At 44.8% G+C, this 21,902-nt stretch overlaps 1 protein-coding gene across 1 annotated transcript; it reads right to left on the reverse strand.

Annotated features, from left to right (window-relative positions):
* Positions 1-4,051: 4,051 nt before the first annotated feature.
* LOC143852961 (auxin transporter-like protein 2) lies at positions 4,052-20,388 on the reverse strand. Its single transcript, XM_077362642.1, has 8 exons — positions 20,038-20,388; positions 19,419-19,604; positions 6,020-6,132; positions 5,714-5,897; positions 5,474-5,571; positions 5,144-5,351; positions 4,800-5,057; positions 4,052-4,420 (listed from the first exon to the last, which is right to left on the reverse strand). The coding sequence occupies exons 1-8, from the start codon at positions 20,224-20,226 to the stop codon at positions 4,241-4,243; spliced, it is 1,416 nt and encodes a 471-aa protein (XP_077218757.1). The 5' UTR covers positions 20,227-20,388; the 3' UTR covers positions 4,052-4,240.
* Positions 20,389-21,902: the final 1,514 nt, after the last annotated feature.

The following is a 21,902-nucleotide window of genomic DNA, read 5'->3' on the forward strand; positions in this document are numbered from 1 at the left end:
CCCTCTCCAGGATAAATGCACCCCCTTCTGCGGTTTACACTACAGTCCTCTCTCGACTCGTTCGCTAAGCAAACACGCTCGGATTTCGACGAAATTTTACGGGGACTTAAATGAGACCCGAAGCTAGCCTAGGGTGAAGTTTGGGACCCTAGCTGATTGATTTGGTTGGGTTATTCATTTTCACAGAGAGGTTTAGGGCACGGTCAAAATGGGGTGTCTACAACTTCAAATCGTGATGTTTCACCTACACATTGAATCTCCTCTTTTCCTCTTTTCAAATCGCCACATGAGACTTCTAATATGAGTTGCAACATCAAATCATGGCCATTTCTTTTACCCAATGGAGGATATAAAAAATAAAATAAAATACAGGGACCGAATCTCTTATGTCACTAACAAATCACAACATGAAAAATTCAATCCCTACACTCATCAAACTCATGTCTGTCTTGTTTTCGCAAGCACTTTCACATTTAACACCAAAGCTAAATGGGATAGCATGAGTTTTGAATTACTAATAATAGCAATATCTTATGGAGCACAACCACCCTTTGCGCATTATCATATCACACTGCCACAATTGTCTTAAATAAAATCTTTGGAAATTAATTCTTTCAGATAGTAAAGAAAATAATATGAAAGATAACAAGGGGGTGAAGGCAACGGAGAAAGATATGTGATTGTATAAGAATGCCATCTGGAAACATGTACCCCAACTGTAAGAACGGTGTGTTTGCCACAAATGGTTTATTTTTTCTCTAAATATACACTCAACTCCTATTGTTAAAGCATCAATTTCCTTAATGTTAATCTTTATTTGTTAGTTTGAAGAATTTGTTGCTCAAAATAAATGGATGTTAAGAAAGCTTTTATTCATGGAAAGTTCAAAAGCATAAATGTAGTTCAAAAGCTTTTAGTATGAGAGGTGAGACTACAAACTACATCTACATCTCTACTATGACAGGTGAGAATACAAATTTGTCAACTGACTACAAACTACATCTCTACTTTGTACTCACACCGAAGACAAATCATGAAAAATAAACAGAGACCAGGTAGGGTTTACTGTTTTCGAGGTTTCATACGTGCTTCACCTTCGTCGAGATCGCCGGAGAGATTGCCTACGGCTCTGTTTGGTTGTCAAAAACCAGGCATCTCATTAGAATTTCGTGGGAATTTTAGATGCCGGCACGTCGTTTGGTTGTGTTTTTTAAACCCGATGGTCAAAACACCCACAACAATGTCGGGACACGGTCGGCCCACGTGGCTCTCCAATGAGAACCGAATGGCAAACCCCCAAACCGAGTTTTTTTATTAGAATTTCAACAGGAATGGGCTTCTCAAATGACGGATGAGGCTCCACGCACTGCTTCGTCGCATATCTTCCGCGAAATTCTTGCAACCAAATGGCATTTGGGAATTTAGTTCCAACGAAATTCTAGTAAGCATCCCTACAACCAAACGTTACTTCAAAACCCCACCCCCATAAGGTCCTTTCATTCCCATTCTGCACAAATCCCCTTTCACTTCCCATTCCCGTCGAGATTCACGAACCAAACAGACCCGTAGAGATCGCCGGAGGAGAGGACGGAAAAAAAAAAACACAGACGGGAGGAGAGAAGAGGGAAGAGAAACAGAGGGAAAAAACTGAAATGCTTTTTTATTTTTAAAAGTCATATCACCTGTTTCTGCCAGAGGGGCATTCTCGTCATTGAAAATTTAGAAAACCAAATTTTGACCCCCTTCTGTCATTTCCAGTATACACTTGACCCCTCGGATATTATTTCTTTTATTTGTCCCCCCTCTGTCAAATTTTCAAATTTCTAGGATCTGCTATGGCTACATTATAAGAAGGAGCCACGGGTCTGGACCTATGCTACCCATTTGTGACAGCCTATATTGGTAATCTCATGACATTTAGGCCATGTTTGGTGGCGTCCTTGAAAATTGCGGGCCACAATATGCACAAAACATGTGTTAATTGGCAAATATCAAGTGGATGGAGGGTGGCAACAAGGGTGGGAAAGGGAGACAGTTGAGAATGAGAGTGTGAGAAGTGGCTGAAAATGAAAAACAAGGAAAAGAAAAAATGTACTCATTGTGTTACTTATTTTTCAGCCACTTCACATCATTTCTTAACTCATGCCCTCACAATTCTCTTCCATTCCCATTACGCCACACTTGGTAAGCTAATATTCCATGAAAAAAAATTCACGGTTGCCAAACATGAACTTAAAATTAAAGACAACAATTTAAACCAGGCTCCATTCAGTTGTGTTGAGAAAGGAAAACACCCTATTTTCTGTTATTTTTTTAGAATGGTTTACCTTAGATTTTTATTTTGATTTCAGTTAGGTTTTGATTCGGATTTTTCTATTTTCGTGCTTGAACCGATCAAAAAGAGCGAGTTCCTCTTCATTTGAAATGGGTTTCGCCATGGGTGAACACAAGGTACTCTCCATCAATTGGTTGTTAAAACCCGTGCCCTAAATCTTTCTTAAACCCTAGTTTTATTTCTTTTGCATTTTTTCTGTAAATTGGCAATGATTCTATTGTTGGTGGTAACAATGTAATTCTTTTGTTACGTACCCAAGATTAGCTAGAAGATCTTCTTGATTTCCTTAGTAGTAGATTTCCTTATTTCTTGCTATAGCTAGGATATTCCCCTTAATATTAGGTTCCTTTTATTATTATCTTGTTTCCTAAGTATCATTTAGGATTTGGGAAGTTAGGATTGTTTCCTAAATAGTAGAAATGCTAATTCTATAAGTATGTAATCTCTTTCTTTTTAACGTATGAATGGAAAAACAAAGACTGTTTTAGGAGATTTGGCCATCTCGAATAGGCCTACATTTTTTCTTTCTCTCTTATTTTTACTCTTTTCCAAGGGGTCGTATCATCTTTTTACATTTACTAGTAAATCTATCCAAACACTAATCTAGAATCTAGATGATTACAAGAAGATAGCCATTTTCAATGTCTAATCTGATCTGTATCTTTTCATTAAGATAACATTTCAGTCCTACAATAGGGCCAACAAGCATTGGCTTTGATCCAAGGAACCAGACACCTCGAATTGAACCCATGGGCATGCTTTTTTGTTGCCTGTGTGCTGATTTTCCATGTGTTGTTGTGTCTTTATACTAATCATCTTCCATTAATTGTTGTTTGTTTATTGTGTTAAGACCCGTTTCTTGCTTCCTGCTTTACCTATTCTTCTCTACCTTCATTCCATTGCAGGAAGACATTGAAATTTATTCTTGAGCTTCCCACCGCATAGATGTCAATTAGCCTATGAAAACTTTAAATTCTAATGTACAGATCTTACATAATGAACAAATCTTGTGACTAGTAACTTACATAATGAACAGATCTTGGGGACATTGGGGTGTCTAGTATACTATGTTGCATCAGTATGAATACGGCGTGTCAAAATCCAACTTGGGTCTCGAGTGTCGGAATCCGACATGGGTATCGAGTGTCAGATTCGCCAAACCTCAAAAAGAGGAATTCGTGGATTTGCCAAAATACTTGAATCAATTCTCAAGTATTTTTTTTTACATGATAATACGATTATAACAAGTAACATGTTGAAATATAATATTTTATTCCCATTTAAGAAACTTACTATTAGGGTGGGTAAAACTCAAAACATGTAATTGTAAATTTGTGGTAGTGATTTTTTAAAAAAAAATTAAAAAAATTTAAAAAAATCTCTCATTAAAAACATATTTATCACGCATACATTCAGACCCACTAGTTAATTTGTCAACAAGATATGGGGTATCATTTCAGTGGATGAGTTATGATGGAGTCTCCATGCAATCTTTCGGAGGGAAAAAAAAAATTCTAGCAACAAAAAGTTGTCAGGTGATGATTTTCCGATGATCTAACAAGTCTTTTTGGCCATGACCTATCAATGATGAATGGTTTAGATCATTGCACAAGTGGTCCCCATCTGTAGTTTGCTTCTCTTATTTTTCTTTTGGGAATTTATCATTTTCATGATCTTACAAAAAATATGGAATGGTAATATTTTAAGAATGAGAAATGTATAAAACCTTTTATCATTAATCACTCGTATAGCTGTAATTTATTTTGGTGTTTTAACGAAAGAGAATTCGAAATAGCCACCTTGGATTCGAAATCGCATTTCAATAGCATATGTAGAAAAACCACCAAAGATACAATGAAGCTCAAGAAAAAGCTCTAATTACTATGTAAAAACAAAATATGATCTTCACTTCTTGGTAGGGCACTGGTAGCATTTGTCGAAAAATCCGAATGATTGAATTTGCCTGATGAAGTTGGTTGCACTCGCCCACCCACCGAATCCGAATCCAAAAATAAATACCCACACTGCTACAAAGACACTCATCCAGTACATCAACTGTCCATATTTCGCAATATCTTTTTCAGCCTGTTAGAGAAAAAGGGAAAAAATATCAACAGATAAGGAAAGACCCTTGGTTCACCTGAATTTCTGCTAATTCAATGAGTATTTCATTAACTTGAGTGAGTCAACTCGCTTTCTCCAACCTCCAAGCACCAACTTTCAAACTCAGATTTTATAAAGGGTCATTGATTTGGATGCTTTTACATTGAGTTTTCCATTGACTCGGTGAGCAGAACCCAGAAGTTGATTTCTGAGTTTTGTCCTGAGTTTATGAACACTTCTGAGTGAAACACAATCTCTGTCTTATGTTGGTTTATGAAATATAGAACAGCAAACCAAAAAAGGAATAAGAGGAGAGGAAGAAAGAATGCCAATCAATCATAAACATGAGCAGGGTACTTACAGTTTTTAACTGCTTCTTTGAATAAGCTCTCATGAATGCTACACTTGGAATAATGTAGACTGAGAAGGAAATGAGGAAGGCTCCCATGATTGAGTTAATAGGTCCAAAGAAAGGAATAGCTAATGCAAAAAACCAGATAACCAGCACAACAGGCACTCTTGCCAGTGCTTTCAGCATGAATCTCCGGCTTAAGTGAACGCTGACAAGTTTCTCCCATGCCAAAAACAATGGGTTTACATTCAGAAGGAATGCCACGTACTGCGTATAAAAAGGACCAACAATCAACATTTGATTAAGGCACGTGATATTCTGTTCGATAAAGAGAGAGCGAAATACAAGCTTACCTGGTGAAGAATCATGGCAATTATGCATACATTTTTCATTTTTGAAGGAGGCAAAACTCCGAATGCATTTGAGCGATGCAGGAGGATGTCTCCATAGGCCCAATAAACCGAAACAGAATTAGGAATAGTTAGGAAGTAGGTGTATAGAACTGCACATATATATGCATACTTGTAGTTTCTGGGTTTCCACATAGCCTCCATTAATTCACTGAAACAAAAGAAATAGCCACCTCCATGTCACTAAATTAAGCATCTCACATAGTCCATAATGTAATATGATAAGGGAGAGAAAGAATTGTAGGAATAACTATAGATTTGACTCGTACTGACATGCAGAGTCCATGGCTTCCAAACGAAAACAAGATGTTTGTGGATCCTGTAAAGAAATCTATCATACTCTTGGGTCCTTGATGACTCACATCTCCAATCTAGAGTTCACAAAACCATTAACTTGTTGCGTCAAAAGTAGCAATCTTGGTTCGAGCAAGTTTTTATATATCGAGCAAAAATTTAAACAAACTACAGATCTATGATGAGAGAAAATTAGGAGTAGAGATGACATGTCATCACCTGACCATGCTGAATACCAGCTACTGTCATGTATGCCGAAGTAATGCTGGTTGTAGCAATACCAAGAAATGAGATAAGACGAAAATTGTGGACAGAAGGCAACAGAACAGTTGGAAGTGCAAGAGCACCGAATAAGTAAAGCCACTCCCTCTTGTTCCAATTTGAGTTCATATAGTAGATATGACTGCATCACCATGTAAGATAATGTTAAAGCTTCTGAAAAGAAAGTAGTACTGCTTAGGCATATGAAATTTCTCAATTGGAAAATTGGCTTTACAAGCATGCCTCTTAAGGTGGATACTTTACCTGGAACAAGCTATTAGTTGCAATACACATGCAAAGGTTAGAGCTGTCATGTTGAATGCCAGAACCACGTTCCCAAGTGCTTTTCCAGCAACAATGCTGATAACCTCATGATACTGAGTGAAAGGATATAGAAAACGAGAATGACAGGAGAATGAGTTGCAACACTTGTACTATTATAAAGGTATTACAGGAATTGTGAAGGAATATATATGTTGGATAGCATTTAGCAACAGAGTCTTGATTGAACGTAATTGTACAGAGAACATTATCAAAGTGCCAGAATAAGGACATTACCTAGTATGTAATCTAAGGTACTCAAATAATTAAAATCATTAGTTAGCAGATCCTTTTTAGTCTTCAATAACTAATATTAAAATGGATTAATAAATAAAATTACAAAAGAATCCCTGGTGAGCATTTTGGAATATAGTCCAAAATAAGAGAAGTTCTCAGCTAAATTCCTACTGGCCTATGATGGGGTGTAAAAACAGCAGCCTATTAGCTGCCGACACGTGGCTAGAGGAGGGCCCCCTGCAGACCGGCCTATTAGCTGTCGACACGTGTCTTGAGGGGGGCCCACCGCAAACCCCGCGTCAGCAGGGGTAGTTTGGTAATTACCTCAGAGTAGGTGAACTTGGACCTATAGCTGGTCGACACCTGTCTTGGAGCATTAACTCCCCAACTACCCCAATTTTTCTCTATAAAAGGGCTTCCAAAGCTCATAAACAGGGTAATAACTTCTTACCCACTACTCTAAAAACTAGCTCTGCACTCCTGCTCATACTGACTTGAGTGTCGAAGGGCCTGTCCGGAGTAACACTCCGGGTTGGTCTTCTGACCTCGTTTGCTCTTTACGGAGGGCTCAGCTACTCAGCTCCCTCACCTCGGTCTCTCGGGTCCTCCAGCTCGGCTCTTACGTCACTGTCATATCTGTTACCGATTTTAGGCCTAACAGATTGGCGTCATCCGTGGGACCGCAGAACTAAAAGCTGTTCCCAGATATCTCACAAAAATGACAGGGCGCAGGAGTGCGCGGGTGCCAACCGCGCGGACTACCCGAGCCGTCCTGCCCCGCAGGACCCGGAGTAAGCGAATCGCCTCGCTGGTGGTGGCAGCTTCTGCTACGGCCGAACAGAGCCAACCTCGTTCGGAACACCTGAACCCCATGCCCACTCCAGAGCAAGTCCAAGCTCTCTTTCAGCAAATGACAACTCTCGTTGGTCAGTACCAGCAGCTACTCCAGGCGCCTCCCCAACCTCCTCCGGAAGCTCCACGACCTATCCAAGAGAGGCCAGATATCCACAGGGGAGAGTCGTCGCGCCATGGTGAGGACCGAACTCACCAATCCACCAAACAAGTCCGTCACCCCACAGCCAAGCATGCACAGACAGAGCCGCACCGCCGTCGGAGGTCGCTGTCTCGCTCTGCGCAAAGGCGCCGAGCTCATGAAGAACGCGCACCACAGGCAAAATCCCGGTCCCGTCGTAGGAATCCGGAAAGCCACTCCGGCTCCGCGGCGAGCCAATCTGTGGAAAGAAACAGGTCACCAGACCGTAGAGCTGACCCGATGCTGCGGAGAATAGAAGAGATGGACCACAGAATTGAAGAGCTGGCTAAGGATCAAAGCCGGCCTGTTTCTAGGGCATTCTCAAGCAGAACGCCGTTCACCGACGATGTGATGGGTGCCCCAGCACCCAGGGGATTTAAAATGCCCACTATCCCGCAATATGATGGGACCACTGACCCCATGGACCACTTGGAGACGTTCCGAACAATGATGCTCCTCCACGGTGCGTCAGACGGTTTCCTTTGCAGAGCATTCCCGACGACCCTGACCGGTACTCAAGGATCAGGCCGAACTCCATCAGCAACTTCGACGACTTCGGGGAAGATCTAGTCCGCCACTTCATGAGCAGCCGCAGGCCAAGGAAAACCACAGCATCCCTGATGGCCTTACGGCAGGAGGATAATGAACATCTCAAAGCCTTCGTCAGCCGCTTCAACAGGGAGGCACTCAAGTGCCAAATCTAGACCCCTCGGCCGCTACGAACGCACTTCTCGCAGGTGCTAGATCAAATGATTTCAGCCGAGCAGTGGCCCGCCGGAATCCTCACTCCCTAGCGGATCTAATGGCCGGGGCAGAGGAGTATATATCAGTAGAGGAGACCCTGGTATCAGTAGAGGAGACCCTGGCTGCCCTGGACGCGAATCGGAGGAGAACCTCTGAAGATAAGAACCCTGCTAAACAGCGTAGGGATGACAAGGCCGTCAGAAGAGAAAAATCCCCCCAGAGGAGGGAGGAGAACTTCACCCCTCTCAACACTTCCCGAAGAAATATCCTGGCCGCGATCAGCGGAGAAGAGTTCGTAAAGTGGCCAACCCTGATGATCTCCAAAGGAAACAGGAGAGACAAGTTGAAGTACTGTCGTTTCCACAGGGACCACGGCCACGACACGGATGAATGCTGGCAGCTGAAGGAGGAAATAGAACAGTTGATTAGCAGGGGCTATTTGAAAAAATACGTCCGAAGCGACGCCCGCCGAAGTGAGCACAAGGAGAAAGGTCCTCAGGGTAGGAGCCCTCGGCTGTCACAACCGCCCCCCGCCCGGGGTCAATCTCCTCCGCCGCCTAGTCCACAGCTAGAGGCACACCGCTCCCAACCAAGGGGAGTCATTGGCACAATTATGGGTGGTCCGGCAGCTGGAGGCACCTCGTCTGCTGCTCGAAAAGCATATGCGCGCCGAGTCAATGCCGTGCAAACATGCAGTAAGAAGATGAAGACGGAGAATGAGATCTCCTTCTCGGATGCGGACCTCGACAACCTGATATTACCGCACGACAACGCCTTGGTTCTAACCATGCTCGTCGCAAACTGGGAGTTGAAGAAAATCCTGGTAGACAATGAGAGCTCAACTGACATTTTGTACTATCACGCCTTCGAAAGAATGATGATAGGTGACGACCGCTTAAGGCCGGCGAACTCAGATCTTTTCAGCTTTTCGGGAGAGGTCGTCAAGGTTGAGGGACAAATCGAACTTCCTGTCCTCGTCGGAGAGTCACCCTGCCAAGTTTTCGCCATGGTCAACTTCCTAGTAGTGAGGGCTACTTCGGTCTATAACGCTATTTTAGGACGGCCTGGCCAGAACCTGATCCGCGCCGTCGCGTCTGCTTATCACCAGAAGATGAAGTTTATTACGCCAAACGGCGTTGGAGAAGTAAGGGGGGACCAGCCGCAATCTAGGGAGTGTTATGCAATGGCACTCAAGGGCAAAAATGCGACGGAGTCATTGCCGATTGAGCTACTCGACCTAAGGGATGAAGCTCAGGGAACTTAGCCCGCCGAAGACCTTATCTCCATCCCCCTGTGCGAGAATGATGATGAGAAGGTCATTCAGATCGGCTCCTCTCTAGACAACGGCACCCGGCGCAGCCTCACCCAATTTCTTTAGGACAACGCAAATGTCTTTGCATGGGCCCCCGCCGACATGCCCGGTATTAACCCGGAGGTCAGTACGCACATACTAGGTGTTGACCCAACCTGCAGGCCGGTAAAGCAGAAAAGAAGACACTTCGCCCTCGAAAGGCGGCAGGCGATCAAAGAAGAAGTGGAGAGGCTCCTGAAAGGCGACTTCATTCGAGAAATCCAATACCCGGATTGGTTGGCACACGTAGTCCTGGTGAAAAAGGCAAATGGGAAATGGAGAACCTATGTCGACTTCACTGATCTGAATAAAGCCTGCCCCAAGGACAGCTACCCGCTCCCAAAGATCGATCAGCTCATCGACGCCACCGCAGGTCACGAGTTATTGAGCCTCATGGACGCCTTCTCCGGATATAATCAGATCATAATGTATGAGTCTGATATACCGAAGACCTCCTTTGTCACAGACCAGGGAACCTACTGCTACCGTGTCATGCCCTTCGGCCTGAAAAACGCCAGGGCCACATATCAGAGGCTGGTAAACAAGCTCTTCCGGAATCAGATCGGCCGCAACATGGAAGTCTATGTCGACGACATGCTGGTCAAAAGCCGAAGCGCGCAAGATCATGTCTCCGACTTGAAAGAAACATTTCAAATCCTGAGAAACCATAAGATGAAGCTCAATCCCACCAAGTGCACCTTTGGTGTCAGCTCGGGAAAGTTCCTAAGGTTTATGGTTAGCCAAAGAGGGATAGAGGCCAATCCAGAAAAAATCAAGGCCGTGGTGGAGCTCACTCCGCCAAAAACCATCAGAGAAGTGCAGCGACTGACCGGGATGGTAGCCGCGCTTGGGCGCTTCATCTCAAAATCTGCAGAGACGTGTCTCCCCTTCTTCAACACAGTCAAAGGTCTCAAGACCGTGCCCTGGACAGAGGAATGCCAGGCAGCCTTCGAGGAGTTAAAACAATACTTATCCTCTCCACCGCTACTGACGAAGCCGGAGCCTGGTGAAGAGCTACTATTGTATCTGTCCGTAAGCCCCCTGGCTCTGGCAGCAGTCTTAGTTCGCGAAGAGCACAGCCAGCAAAAACCAGTCTACTATGTTAGCAAAGGCCTGCACGATGCGGAAGTCAGGTACCAGCGGGTCGAGAAGTTGGCCTACGCCCTGGTTATGGCAGCCAAGAAGTTGAGACCGTATTTTCAAGCTCACACGATAAAGGTCCTGACTGACCAGCCGCTCAGGCAAGTCCTCCACAAGCCGGACACCTCAGGACGACTCGTGAAATGGGCCGTGGAACTGAGTGAGTTTGACATCCGGTATATGCCAAGGCTCGCGATCAAGGCTCAAGTACTAGCTGATTTCGTCGCTGAATGCACCATCCCCCAGCAGATCACCGATCCTGAGGTCGCCCAAGCCCCAGCGGCGGAAAAGGCAATTGCAGCTGAGGAGCTAGCAGAAGATGGAGCCGGAACAGAAATCATCCCCATACCACCAGCGGAACAGGGCCCTTCAACCGCCGAACCGTTCTGGGAAGTGCACGTGGACGGATCTTCAAACAAGGTTGGCTGCGGAGCCGGTCTGGTTCTAACCGGGCCGGACAGCTTCACTCTAGACTACGCCTTGAGGTTCGGATTCCGCGCATTCCAACAATGAGGCTGAATATGAAGCCCTCCTTGCCGGAATGAATCTTGCAGTCCAAACTGGCGCCCAAAGATTGAAAACCTACTGTGATTCCCAGTTGGTTGCAAACCAGATCCAAGGAGCATACGAAGCCCGCGACGAGCGTATGGTCAAGTACCTCTCCCAGGTCCGACAGTTATCCACCAAGTTCAAAAGTTTCGAGGTCGTCAGAATCCCCAGAACAGAGAATACAAAAGCAGATGTACTGTCTAAGCTGGCCGCATCCGGATACACGACTCTCAGAAATATATGTATGGAGTTTCTACAGAGCTCCAGTATCGAAAGAAAGGCCGCTGAAGTCATGCAGGTAGAGCACGAGTCCTGCTGGATGGACGAGATCGTCGACTACCTGCGTAGTGGAAAACTACCCGAGGCCAAGAAAGAAGCCCGCAAGGTGATCCAAAGGGCAGCCCGGTTTTCACTCGACGGTGAGAACCTGTACAAAAGGTCCTACACCCTCCCGTACTTGAAGTGTCTCCGGCCCAGCGATGCCACGTACACCCTGCAAGAGACATACGAAGGTATTTGTGGGGAACATCTGGGGGGCAAGGCCCTGGCGGTCAAAGTTTTGCTGAGAGGTCTGTACTAGCCGACATTGAGACAAGACGCACTGGCTCTGGTCAAGAAGTGTGAAAGATGCCAAAAGTTTTCGCACACCATTCATCAGCCCGCTGTATCTATGGCTCCAATCATTAGCCCGCTACCCTTCGCAATGTGGGGAATGGACATCTTGGGCCCCTTTCCGCCGGCCTCCGGAAGGCGCACCTTCGTAGTAATGGCCATCGATTATTTTACCAAATGGGTGGAGGCTGAACCTCTAGCCTAGATCACCGAGCAGAACGTGCAGAATTTCTTTTGGAAGTCAGTCGTCTGCAGATTCGGGATCCCTCGCGCCTTGATAACAGACAACGGTAAACAGTTAGACTGCCGGAATTTTCGGAAGTTTTGCTCCGACTTGAAGATTGAGCAGAGGTTCACCTCAGTAGCGCACCCACAGACCAATGGGCAGACAGAAGTGACAAACCGAATCCTACTGCAAGGGATAAAGAAAAGGCTAGACGAAAAAGCTGGTCGATGGGCAGATGAGCTTTATCACGTCCTATGGGCATATCGTACCACCCCGCGTACACCAACGGGTGAATCACCATTCAACATGTCCTTTGGAACAGAGGCAATAATACCGGTCGATGTAGGCACCCCTTCTCCCAGAGTCAACAACTTCAATGAACAGCTCAATGGTGACGGACTCCGCGCAAATCTCGACTTATTGGAGGAGGCCAGAGAAGAATCCCGAATAAGAGTCGCCGCCTACAAGCAGAAAGTGTCCCGCTATCATGACTCCAAAGTACGCCCCAGAGAATTCCGAGTAGGGGATCTGGTCTTAAGGAAAGCTGCTATCTCCCAACCCAAGAAGGTCGGAAAACTCTCCCCAACCTGGGAGGGGCCTTACCGAGTAAAAGAGGTGATGCGTCCGGGAAGTTATAAACTGGAAACACTCGAGGAATAGCTATTACCCCATGCCTGGAACTCAAAGAACCTTCGCAAATACCATCAGTAGCGGGCTACCCGGCGCAAAAATGACTTTGTAAATATATACTGAATGTGAATGAAAGAAGCTCGTTTGCAAATCTCTTCGTACTCATCAAATTGGAAACCCGGTTCACTAAAACTAGGGTACTCGACGCTTGGTTCGCCACGGCTCGTCTCCGCAAAGACCGGGAGCCCACTCCTGGTCCGGAACCAGCCCGGATGCAAAAACCAAAGCTCCTTGGAAATCCAGTTCACTAAAACTAGGGTACTCGACGCTTGGTTCGCCACGGCTCGTCTCCGCAAAGACCGGGAGCCCACTCCTGGTCCGGAACCAGCCCGGATGCAAAAACCAAAGCTCCTTGGAAACCCAGTTCACTAAAACTAGGGTACTTGACGCTTGGTCCGCCACGGCTCGCCTCCGCAAAGACCAGGAGCCCACTCCTGGTCCAGAACCAGCCCGGATGCAAAAACCAAAGCTCCTGAGAAACCTAGCCCACTAGGATCAACCCAGGCCCAGGACGCCCGTCTAGAGCAAAATCAACACAGTATACGGTCAAACAGTATAAACCAGAGACAGACAAGTGGAAAAGGGGTGGACAATAAGAGTTTACTTTCCATTCACGAGTTAAGGCCTCTAAGGACCATTACAAAGATAATGCCTCAAAAGGCTGTTACAAAAGTTGGGCCTCCAAGGGGCCATTACAAAAAGAAATCAAGAAATCGCCAAAAAGAGAGAAGGGGAGATCAAGGCGCCTCCTTGCTACCCTCCATCGCTAAATCTGTCCCTGGAGCAGAGGGTGCGGCCATGGTGGCCGGCTCATCACCACCAATCGTCGGTAGGTCGGGGAGAACCATTCCCGTCAGGTCAACGCCCGGATTTGATTCCTTAACCTGCTCAAGGCAGTCATAGAACCCAATTTTGTACGCCTCACTAGATAGGGCGACGAGTTCGTCCTCCTTCCTTTGAACGGCCACTTCTTGCCTCTCTCGGGCTCTCTCCCTCTGGACGTTGAGGGCTTCCACCGCTTTCTCCTTCTGCGCAGTCAGCTGAGCGGCGAAATCTTCTTTAAGCCACTTGTTTTCCTTCGCCGATTTTTCAATAGTCCTCTGAAGCTCTTTTGCCTCTTGGATCAGCTTGCCGTTCTCCTCCTCGGATTTCGTTATCGCCTCCGCAAACTTCTGACTCTTCTGATTGAGGTCATTATAGTACAACAAAATCAGCAGGCAGATTGACCAGCGTTAGCACAGAAAAGTGAGGGATAGAGCAAAAATAAATAAACACTTGAAAGCCATTTCACCTGGTAAGCTGACGAAAAAATGGCCTCTTCAACCGCGGCAGGAGGTTCGTTGAGAACCTGGAGCTTGTCACTACTGAGGACTTTACTAAGGAGCTCCTTAGCCACCCGGGTCTCACCCAGGCCGGTGTCGTTCTTCTGGACGGCCCAGTTGGGCCGGAAAACATTGTCTCTAGTCCTCACCGCGGGAGGACGGGCTCCAGCTGATGCCCCTACCGACTTGGAAGATTCCACGCCACGGCTATGGGTGCCCACCAACTTAACCACTGTCTTGGCCTTAGTAGGCGGTGCCGTGGCCTGGGATGGCGCCAGACTCGCCATCTCTACGGTCTTCCTTTTCTGGCCCTGTTGGGTCTTCCCAAACGCCCCCTTCCTCATTTTGTCTATCAAAGACTGTTGCTGCATCTCTGAAAATCGACACACAAGCGAAACCAGTCAAAAGCAAGGAAAAAGAGGAAAGATAAGTTTTAAACAAGACTAGCCACGTACGTGCCCGGGTCGCAGTACTAAGGCCCAACCCGACCAGAACCTCTTCCCCTTGGAAGTCCGAACAATCAGTAGGTCCCTGAAATAGTCAAGAGGGGGGGTGAATTGAATTTTCCTCAAAATTAGGCCTTTTGAGAATTACCTATGAACCCTAATTGGAATTTTCTTCACTTAATTGAATATTTGGTTAGTGCAAATATAATTGACAAACAAAATAAAATGCCAAACCAAACAATAATGGAAATGCAAGAGTGAGAAATGACACACCGATATATAGTGGTTCGGCCAATGGCCTACTCCACTCTACTCAAGGTCGCACTTGAGGGATTCCACTATAGGAGACCTCCACGATGCCCGGCTCCGAGGCGGTTACAAATCCAAGGGATATTAAACAAGGATGCCCTTACACCTTTACAAAGACTCTCCTTCTCCGCCGAGTTCTAAGCGGTTGCTCTCTAGGGAATTAAAAAGGGAATGCCCTAGCCACCTATACAAGATTTGAAAGAGAATAGCTTGGCTTCTTCTTGAAAGCTTGATGCTCTTTGTAGACCCTTGATTGCTCTTCAAAGATGGTGATTTGCAAGTGAAAGCACTACTATATCCAAACTCAAAAGATTCACAAGTGAAAGGCAAGTTTGGGATGAAAAACAAAAACTCAAGCTAAAATGGATTGCAAATGTTTTTGATGCTTAAGGATGTTTTTCAAAGATCAAGAGAGAGAGGAAAAACTTCTCTACATATTGTATTTATAGCCTCTCCAAAGAATATGACCGTTTGGGGGTGGGAATATCAAAATACAAGAATTAATTCAAATCCCAACGGCTATATTCTGAGCTGTCGCAGGGTTCTCGGAGTTCCGAGAAACATTCTCGGAGTTACGAGAATTCTCGGAGTTCCGAGAATTCTCGGAGTTCCGAGAAATATTCTCGGAGTTCCGAGACAACGGCCAGAAGAAATAAAATTTCTACTGGACCATTTCTCGGAGTTCCGAGAAATTTTCTCGGAGTTCCGAGAAAATGTCCAGATGCTACTGGACCTTTTCTCGGAGTTCCGAGGGAACTCTCGGAGTTCCGAGCTCGGAGCTCCGAGAAAAAATCTCGGAGTTCCGAGAAGCCTAAAAATCCACAGATTTTGATTTTTATTGCTTATTTGATTTTTAGCTTTTGGAACTCAACTCCTATGATTATTTTGGAATGTTTATGAGGGTCCCAACATGTTGGTCCACCACATAACCATTCACTAATCCATTTTAAGTTCTTAAGTGTTCTTTGAAAAACATTTTGAAAACACTTTGCCTTGACTTGGAAATCTAAAGAGAAAGGATGTACAATGATACCTATGTAGCTTTCAACTTCTCTTTAGTCTTGGTCTTCAATTGATCTTCCATCTTGTGTATGCTTGCTTGAGAGATGAGGTGAGCTTCACTTAGCTCCTTTGACTCTTGTATGGGATATCTCCAAGCATGACAATGTTGTGTGTTGGTTTCTTCAATGATCAATCATATCTCAAACACAACACTTCAAAGCAAATTGATTAGTATTCAAAAACACAATCAATTATGTTTAGAATCATCAAAACAAGATAGGAGAGTAGACCCTTGGGCTTACAGTCCCTCACGGTCCAGCACCTCCCGAAGCAAAGCAAGTGTCCTCGCATCTTCACCCTCAAGAAACGGCTTGCGACTTATCGCGACTGTATCCGGGGTGCCCCATTTCAAAGGAACCGGCCAGGGCTCGCTGGACTCCCTGTCCTCGACATAAAAGAACCTATTTCTCCACAAGTGTATCGAGGAAGGAATGCCAGTGATCATTTTCACCTCCGGGCGCTGGCTAATGTAGATCCAACCCCCGCCCTTGTGCTTCTTCAATTGCGCACACACGCGGAACAACGGCACTGACAAGTTCCTCTGAAGCCGACCCTGAACGAGGTATACGAACCCTGTCAATAGCCTCCATGAGTTCGGCGCTACCTGAGCCGGAGCCAGCCCGAAGTATTGAAGCACCGAGGCGAAGAATGGGTGCATAGGAAATCTGAGTCCGGCCCTCAACGACTCATCGTATATGCAAACGTCAGAGCTTTCGTTACAAGCCCTATCTCCCTCCGCCGCCTCCCTCAGCCCAAACCTGGATGGAATACAGTATTTATTCCTAATCACCACCATCATGGACTCATCCAGGTGATTCTCCTCGTTGAGAGCCTGTATGTTGTATTTGGGATTGGCATCCATCCGGGCCCTCGCCACGACCTCAACGGCCCGGTCAGGGATAAACGTTGTGGACGCCTCACCGGCATCACTACCAACACTCCCCTCCAGTGGGACGTAACTATCTGTCGGAAGCGGAATGGCGTTCAAGTCCAAAATCACTTCGTCCTCCACTTCCTCATCACTACATATGATATCCACACTGACATTGGGACTTGCCATTTTCGGGGCTGGTGACCAGGTAGGCATATCCTGGGTCCTAATCGACGATCTAGACTCTGAACTACTAGAGGACGAGTCCCCCGAACCGGACTCAGAACTAGAGCTACTAGACATAAAAGCAGGAAAAGAAACGAATGAGACGCGCTCAAGAAAATTACCAGTCCGAACTGAAACCTCCGGGTATCAAACTGAAAGCTCCCGAATCCACCGCCGTTCCCAACCACAAAACTACACGAGCCGAACTGGCCTTCGCCGAACTGGCAGAGAAAAGAAGAGGAGAAGTAAAAAGTGAAAAATGAAAGGTAAAAACCTCCTCTTTATAGGTTTTTCGGAGGCGGGGGCATTAAATGAAGGGCACACATTTTGAGGACGCTTGAATAGTGCCGCGTGTCTTTCATTAATGACGGGCACAAACTTCGGGGCAAGGGTATAAGTGAAAATACGCGCGTGCTCGTGTGGAGGGTAGCCCTCAAAATAATTTGAGTCCGGGGATAAAAAGCAGTCCGGCCCAAGCCGGACTAGATATGACACGTCTCGCTACGCGACAAAAAGCAGTCCGGCCCAAGCCGGACTGGATATGACGTGTCTCGCTACGCGACAAAAAGCAGTTCGGCCCAAGCCGGACTGGATATGACGCGTCTCGCTAAACGACAAAAAGCAGTCTGGCCCAAGCCGGACTGGATATGACGCGTCTCGCTACGCGACAAAAGCAGTCCGGCCAGAGCCAGACTGACAAGCTCCGGACTACTATCAACTCCGGACTGCTCCAAATTCCGGACTGATAATTTCCGGACTGCTCCAACTTCCGGACTGCTCCAATTTCCGGACTGCTCCAGATTCCGGACTGCTCCAAACTTCCGGACTGCTCCAATTTCCGGACTGCCCCAGATTCCGGACTGCTCCAATTTCCGGACTGCTCCAGATTCCGGACTGCCCCAGATTCCGGACTGCTCCAAACTTCCGGACTGCTCCAATTTCCGGACTGCCCCAGATTCCGGACTGCTCCAAATTCTGGACTGCCTCACAGGCAGGGCCTCGACCACTGCCAATCAGAGATGTACTCTACGACATTTCCCCAAGTCACCGTAATAACTTTGAGAACTGGGGGGCAACTGATGGGGTGTAAAAACAGCAGCCTATTAGCTGCCGACACGTGGCTAGAGGAGGGCCCCCTGCAGACCGGCCTATTAGCTGTCGACACGTGTCTTGAGGGGGGCCCACCACAGACCCCGCGTCAGCAGGGGTAGTTTGGTAATTACCACAGAGTAGGTGAACTTGGACCTATAGCTGGTCGACACCTGTCTTGGAGCATTAACTCCCCAACTACCCCAATGTTTCTCTATAAAAGGGCTTCCAAAGCTCATAAACAGGGTAATAACTTCTTACCCACCACTCTAAAAACTAGCTCTGCACTCCTGCTCATACTGACTTGAGTGTCGAAGGGCCTGTCAGGAGTAACACTCCGGGTTGGTTTTCTGACCTCGTTTGCTCTTTACGCAGGGCTCAGCTACTCAGCTCCCTCACCTCGGTCTCTCGGGTCCTCCAGCTCGGCTTTTACGTCACTGTCATATCTGTTACCGATTTTAGGCCTAACAGCCTACAATTCTAAACCTGCAATAGATGCTATCTTTTGGAGAATCGAAAATCATCTCAGCTGAGGGTATATTTGATTCAGAAGATATATAAATGGCGTAATGAAAAAAAAAAAAAAGATAAAACACATATCATTGGTGTGGTGGGTCTTTATGATGGAAATCATAATATGTACATTGCAGTTCATGGTAATAAAGCTCACATAAGTATTTACAATTGATCCTTTACCATTCATAACGATTTTACAGATAAGAGGGCATGATATTACACAAAGGCATCATAATTTGATACCCATGTGGATTCTTGGCCAGTTAGGTGCTTAGGGTACTCATCTATATCTAGGAGGATTAAGCAAAGCTAGTAGTTAGTTATGTTGGAAATTGAAGCTTAACCTTTTCCTATGGATTTCCAAAGCAATGCATTGTCCAACATGGAAAACTAGGACTCAAATATAGACCACAGCTATGGGTCTATATTAGCTAAAAATACCTTAATACTTATAACCATGTAGCTGACTGAACTGATTATTATCAAAAGTAGTGACTTTCTAACTTTAATAAAGTGGAAATTTTACATACACCAAAGAATATGAGAAAAACAATATAAAATTGACCTTAAAGCCATCCATGCACCAGCACTAAAGAACATGTGACAAATGATGACAAAATTGTATTTCAAACCATTTATCACTAGAAAAAATAAAGTATAAAGAATTCAAGGCCATGGAATCCTCCACACACCAAAGAACATGTGACACAACAGTGACATGATAGTATTTAGAAACCAGAGTATAAAAAGTGAATACCCGTGTTAGAATCTAGGAATCTAGGAAAAATTGAGTCACAGAAGAAAATGAAAAAAAATAAAAATAAATAAATAACAGCTTCCTATTGAAGGTCATATATGCAAAGACAGAATACAAGGGAATGAAATCAAGAAGAGAAACAATTGTTAGTGGAAGGATCAACCTGGAGAACATGTTTTTGGTGAATAATACCAGTAGCTCTGGTCCTTTGAGAAGCCTCAGCATGAAAAAGACCGAGAATATAGACCGTCCAGCATCCAAAAGCACCATAAAGAAACTGGGAACCAACCCCAAACCAATAACCCATTTGAGCAAAGGTATATGGCAGAGTGAGAATCAAAGATCCAACCTGTTCATCAACACAACATTCAATGAAAAGAAAATAACATATCATAATCAAATCTTTCAATAACATGTGATAAATCTTCTGAAACAACCAATTACTCCAAAAGCTAATTCTGTTAGAGTTGGTGTTATTTAATCATTTTGAACAAAGCTGAATTCAATCCATGATCATGAACAACCAATGTAAGAGTCCCATAAAAATAATTTGAAAAAAAACCCAAAACCCAAAAACCAATTCCCACTTCTCTTCTTTTCCTTTAAAATAATTTTTTTTTTCCCACGCCGATCATAAAAGAAAGGATACATACAAAACCCATTTGAGAAGAGAAACATGAGAGGATTAGAATAAGAATATAGAAAAGAATTCCCTCAATCCCAAGCAATTCAACAAAAGCCACTTATAATCTAGACCATAGAAAAATCAAGAAAATCATTACTTGCGCAGCAACAGCATTAAGCCAGGCATCATAAACAGAACCACCATGCCAAATAAGAGCATTCCATACATCCCTAACCGATGGTTTCTCCACAGCTCCCTTATTTGTTACTTCCACTCCCTTCTCCACAACATCATGATTCCTTTTCTCTCCAACTCCATCTGAATTCCCCATTTCCTTACCTTCCATTACTAACAAGAACCCAGAAAATATAGAAGGAGCAATCCCGTTCTTGGAATGAAGAGACTAATAGGCCTTCTTTCTGCTCATTTATCGCTTTCTCTTGTTTGGGTTTTCAAGAAACAAGACACAGAGAAATTTCAAATTTGAAGGAAAAAAAAAACAGCTTTTTGACCATCGTTAGCAAGACGCGTTTCTTCCAAAAAAAAGCAGGGAGCTTCCAAAATGTGGTTTTTAATAGATATGATTTTGATAATGCCACTGCAGATTAGGCGAGTATTAACGTACAGATAGCCAATATTAGCCGTTATTGTCAAAATAAGGAAGTGTAGGTATCAATTTTCCCGATATTTCTGCACATATGGATAGAGAGAAAATGGGATATGCAAAATTCGTACAACCACGTTTCCAACAAAACATGCCCTAAGGCTCGGTTCACTTGTTTTCCCGGGAAAGGAAAAGAAAAGATTTCCCGGGATTCTGACATGGCATTAGGAAAAGAAATCCAGGGAAACTGTGTAGGAAAAGGTTTCCCGCGCCTGTTCACGTGCGCAGGATCTATGCAGGAAAATGTTTCCTGAGAAACTGCTTGCCCACCTTTTATCACTAGTTTTCCCGAGAAAGCAAATCCGACCAAAATAATGGGAGTTGGTTTCCCACACTAGTGAGAAAAGGGACATTTCCACGTCATTTTTGGCAACTCCATGTCATTATTTGACATATTCCACCCAGGCTTGTTAATTTCTCAGGAAAGCAAGTGAACACCAGAATTATATCCTGTCAAGGTCTTGTCAAGCAAAAAGGAGTCTGTTTCCAGGGATTTGCTTTCCCGGGAACGCAAGAGCCTAAAAGCAATGCTTTCCTAGAATTCCAACACATTTTGGACATAGGAGAGAAAGCTTGGCTACGATATGGAGAGATAAACCTTTCCAAGTTTTAACCCATATAATCAGCTTTAGTAAGGACACCTACTCCTCGCTGAGGCAGAGTCAGGAATTTGCTCCATGAAGGCAGAGAATGGTTGTTATAGATTGTTTGGGCCCACCATTTTACACTTCAGGTTTCGATATGTGGGGCCCACCATCTCCCCCTAACCCATATATAAGGTGGAGCCCACAATTTACAACTCAGATTTTGATGTAGTGGGGCCCACTATTTTACGATCATACATAGCATGGGCCAAGAATGTTGGTGATTTAATATTCCTCTAATGAATTCCTTGGGAACCTCTATAGTAAATGGAATATACAGAATTGTGATCCCAACTCATAATTGGCAAATTAGAAAAATCATGATTGGGGTAGGAAAATCAAAGATTGATATTGAACTTCGATGGGAACTTCTCTTGGGGCAATGATACGTTGATCTAATCGCCACCGGAGCCACAAAGGACTATAACATTGAACAAAACAGAGTTCCGAAGAAACAACCTGGACCAGCAACTAAATCCTATCAAAACTTGTTTAAAACATTTTCAAATATTTTAAAAAATATTTTTAACAGATAAAACTTGTGATTGGTAGTAAAATATCGATTTTCCTGTTGAGACCCAATTCAATCTTCATAGAGGACAATTAAAGGTTCTGGGAGGCAATTCTGATTGGTCAATAAAAATACATTCCAATGGGAGCAGGTTTGAAAAAGGATCTTAGAGTATCTAGGGTTGGGCCAGGAGGGTCTCTTAA

Source organism: Tasmannia lanceolata, unplaced genomic scaffold (genome assembly GCF_043159265.1).
Source record: "Tasmannia lanceolata isolate RefF3 unplaced genomic scaffold, GAP_Taslan_0.1 ptg000019l, whole genome shotgun sequence".
Taxonomy (NCBI): domain Eukaryota; kingdom Viridiplantae; phylum Streptophyta; class Magnoliopsida; order Canellales; family Winteraceae; genus Tasmannia; species Tasmannia lanceolata.